General features: G+C 52.7%; 1 protein-coding gene across 1 annotated transcript in view; it reads left to right on the forward strand.

The window, feature by feature from the left end:
* Positions 1-1,103: 1,103 nt before the first annotated feature.
* Fkbp10 (FK506 binding protein 10, 65 kDa) overlaps positions 1,104-4,302 on the forward strand; it is an 11,179-nt gene continuing 7,980 nt past the window's right edge. The window contains exon 1 of the mRNA XM_013037390.1: positions 1,104-1,391. Within this exon, the coding sequence (XP_012892844.1) occupies positions 1,147-1,391 (245 nt within the window). The 5' untranslated portion in view covers positions 1,104-1,146. The remainder of the gene's footprint in view (positions 1,392-4,302) is intronic.

The raw sequence follows: 4,302 nt of genomic DNA on the forward strand, positions 1-4,302 counted from the left end.
GACCCCGCCGCGCGGTCTGCTGGGTCTTAGCGCCCGACGACGGGCGGAGAAAGTGGGGGGGTGCTCGGGTGCGCCCCCAAGCCCCGTCTGTTTTCAGATCCTTTAACCATCTCAGGTCTGCCACGCCGACCGGACCTCCGGCCCCTTTGGCCGACGGGCTGGGCTGCAGTACGCTTCCTGGCCGAGGATGGAGAACCCAGAAAGGCCCGGTTCACAGACAGGGCTCACCCCGTCCCGCCCGCCTCACTCAGGCCCCGGATAAAGTTTGGGACACCCGCGTCCCTGCTGCCCCCTCCAGGCCTTGCCCCTGGAGACCCGGGCCTGCCCACCCTCCAGCCCCAAATCACAAAGTTCTCTTTAGAGTCTAGCTTTTGTTTTTACGCGTGTATACGTGTGTGTGTGTGTGTGTGTGTGTGTGCGCGCGCGCCGGTACTGGGGCTTGAACTCAGGGCCTTCTACGTCCCCCCCTCCTCCCCACACACTGACCTCAAGGCTGGCGCTCCACCACTTGAGCCACGCTTCCACTTCCACGTCCCTAGAGAGGCCTCCCCTTGGAGGATGGGGAGGGTGGGTTGTACACTGAGACACCCCCTTAGCTTCCCGACCTCAACACCGGCTTGGAGAGGCCTAGATTTGGGGGGGGAAAGGGGGTAACTAGGAAAAGAAACACAGGATGTCTACATCTGGCTTTAGGACCCAGGGCTGCAGGGGCGGGGGGGGGGGGAGTGGTGGTGGTAAATGGAAGACACAGGACTTTTTCTTTTTCTTTTTTCTTTTCAGGCTCCCATCAGACTTCTCATCTTTCCTGAACCCCCTTCCCACCAGGCCCCAGGACTGGGCTGAGGGTGGAGATGGAGGGAGGGGGATCTGGAGATTCTTGTGGCACATTCCTGGGGCTCTAAACTCCCAGCCTTCGGGCCTTCTCCGGTTCCATCACCACCCGGCCTGGCCCCTGCCGGCCAGCTCAGTCTCCCCAGCCCCCATTCCACGTAGACCAGCCAGGAGGGGGGGCAAGGAAGGAGGACAGGAAGAGGGGGAGCCAACCCTCAGAGGGGAGGGGAAGGGAGGGGGGAGGGAAGGAGGTTGACGGCTGGCTGCGGATCCCCCCAGGTCGTCCTTACTGCCCGCGTCCTCGCTCCAGGCACCATGTCCCCGGTGGGCTCCCACAGCCACACCCTGCGCCGGCTTCCTCTACCACAGTTGCTGCTGCTGCTGCTTCAGGCCTTGGACAGGGGCCTGGGCCGAGCCAGCCCAGCCGCAGGCCCCCTGGAAGATGTGGTCATCGAGAGGTACCACATCCCCAGGGCCTGTCCCCGCGAAGTGCAGATGGGAGATTTTGTGCGCTACCACTACAATGGCACCTTTGAGGACGGAAAGAAGTTTGACTCGAGGTAATGGTTTAGGCACCACCAGACTGACTGTCTCTTCCTTGAGCCCCGGCTCCTGGAGCTCTTGGTGTCTGGGGTTCTCTACACTCTTCCCCTCAACCCTCTCTACTCCCGACCTTTTCTTTTTGTGCCCTGGTTGTGGCTTAAACGCACACAGGTCCTTAGTCTTACTTAGCTTCCCCCACCTACACAGAATTGGTGCTCTACCACTGGAGCCACACCTCTGCTTCCAGCATATTGCTGATTGATTGGAGAAAAGAGTCTCATGGACCTTTCTGCTTGGGGCTGGCTTCAAACCGTAATCCTCAGATCTCAGCCTCCTGAGCAGCTAGGATTACAGGCGTGAGCTACTAATGCCAGGCTGGGGATCCCCATTTTTTTCCCCTTTTAAACTCTGCATCCCAGTTTGCATACATACTCCCCTAGGCCCCGTAAAACACCCTCTAAAGAAGCTCCCTAAAGATGACCCTGTCCCAGATTCTCAACCTTCAGCTCCAGAAGTTCACCTCAGTTCCTTTCAACAAACTCCAACCTCCCCAGATTACTTGATAATCAGAGGTGAAGAGCACTAGTAACTCACCGCTGACATATTTAAAGCCACAGTGAGAGGGGAGAAGATGGAGCCTGCTGCATGTGAACCCTGGGTGGTCCTTTGGCCTGGAACCTTCTCTCCTATCTTTCCTCCCACTCTGTCTTGCCTGTCTGCTTTCACCTTAAGATTCTGTGCCTGTGTGATTAGGGTGGGGATAAAAGCAGGGTGGGCACTGTAATTAAGACAACAAAATGGATCTGGGGGTAGGGCATAACTCTGTGTCAGGACTATCGGTCCACGTGTCACAATCTGACATGCCACCCTGAGCATTTCAGAGGGTTTTTGTGCCTTGCTTTCCAGAGCGAGCGCCTCCATTTTAGCTCACGCAGGCCAGCACTACCATCCATCTTGCCAGCTTTGGGGGTTGAGAGACAGGCTTCTGGCCTGATCTGGACGGCTGGTCTGCCCAGCAAGTCCATTTTGGTTAGGAGTACAAGGCAGGGCTATGTGCCAGCCTTTGGGGCAAACTGTAGGTCCCGTCACAGTAACCCTCTCTGGAAAGAATCCACCCTCTCCAACCTAGAGTGTATTCCTCAGCCCACAGGTCATTAGTAGCCATGACTTTGGCAAGAATAGGATCTCCAGAGTCCAAGGTGCTGGGTTCAAATCCAGACTAAGACAAAGGGCTGTCATCTCTTTAAACTTCACTGTGCCTAGCTGGGAACCAGTGGCTCACACCAATAATCTTAGCTGCCCAGGAGGCTAAGATCTAAGGATTGCAGTTCAAAGCCAGCCTGGGCAGGAAAGTCTGTGAAACTATCTTTAATTGATCATCAAAAAAGCCAGAAGTAGAGCTATAGTTTGCGAGGTAGAGTACTATACTTGAGCAGAGAAAAGCTCAAGGACAGTGCCCAGGCCCTGAATTCAAGCCCTAACCAGCAAAAAATAGATAAATCATGGTTTAGTGATTCCTACAGTGCTGCAGGCCTCCTGTGTCTTGACCCCGTGGAAACAAAAGCCTTGATGGTGTTGGAAGTTTGCACAGAGTTTGGGCCTTCATAACCGCACTGTGAAGGAAGCAGGCCACAGGGCTGGGAATGTGGCTTAGTGGTTGAGTGCTTGCCTAGCATGCATGAAGCCCTGGGTTCAATTCTTCAGTACCACAGAAACAGAAGAAGCCAGAAGTAGCTCTGTGGCTCAAGTGGTAAAGTGCTAGCCTTAGGCAAAAGAAGCTCAAGGACAGTGCCTAGGCCCTGAGTTCAAACCTGAGGACTGACAAAAAAAGAAGCAGCAGCAGACCAGACATAAAACTCGCCTGGTAGGCAAAGCAAGATACAGGCAGAAAATGGCAGCACAACCTACAACTCTTGCTCTTAGAGTTGTCAACTTTTTCACTTAAGGCTGGTGCTCTACCAGTTCCAGCTTTTTGCTGGATAATTGGAAATAAGTCTTGAATTTGTCTGCCCCAACTAGTTTTGCTCCTCAGAACTCAGCCTCTTAAGTAACTAGGATTATGAGTTATAGGTGTGAGAACTTTGCTAGAAAACTTTTTTTTTAATCTTTTTTTTTTTTGCCCGTCCTGGGGCTTGAACTCAGGGCCTGGGCACTGTCCCTGAGCTTCTTTTGCTCAAGGTTAACACCCTACCATTTGAGTCACAGCGCCACGTGTGGCTTTTTCTGTATATGTGGTACTGAGGAATCGAACCCAGGGCTTCATGCATGCTAGGCATGCTAAGCCACCTTCCCAGCCCTAGAAAACTTTCTTAATCCACATCCCTCTTTGATCAAAATAAAATCTTCCCACCCCCTCATTTACTTCAAGCAAGTTTAAAGCTATAAATAACTAGGCACTGGTGATTCATGCTTGAAATCCTAGCTACTCAGCAAGCTGAGATCTGAGGATCATGGTTCAAAGCCAGCCTGGACAGAAAAGGCCAAGATACTCTTCAATTAACCAGCAAAAGGCTAGAAGTAGAGCTTGGCTTAAGTGGTAGAACACCAGCCTTAAATGAGAAAGCTAAGGGACAGTGTCCAGGCTCTGAGTTCAAGTCCTAGTACATATACACACAGAAAAAAAAGTAGGGTTGGAAAGGTGGCTCATTGGTAGAGTGCTTACCTTGCATGCTTGAGGCACTTGGTTCAATTCCTCAGCACCACATAAGCAGAAAAAACTGGAAGTGGTATTGTGGCTCAAATGGTAGAGTGCTAGCCTTGAGTTGAAGAGCTGAGGGACAGTGTCCAGGCCCAGAGTTCAGGCTCCATGACTGACAAAAAAAAAAAAAGAGGGGCTGGGAAGGTGGCTCAGTGGTAGAGCGCTTGCCTTGCATGCTTGAGGCGGCCCTGGGTTTGATTCCTCAGCACCACATAAGCAAAAAGAAAAAA

Source organism: Dipodomys ordii, unplaced genomic scaffold (assembly GCF_000151885.1).
Source record: "Dipodomys ordii isolate 6190 unplaced genomic scaffold, Dord_2.0 Scaffold7, whole genome shotgun sequence".
Taxonomy (NCBI): Eukaryota; Metazoa; Chordata; class Mammalia; order Rodentia; family Heteromyidae; genus Dipodomys; species Dipodomys ordii.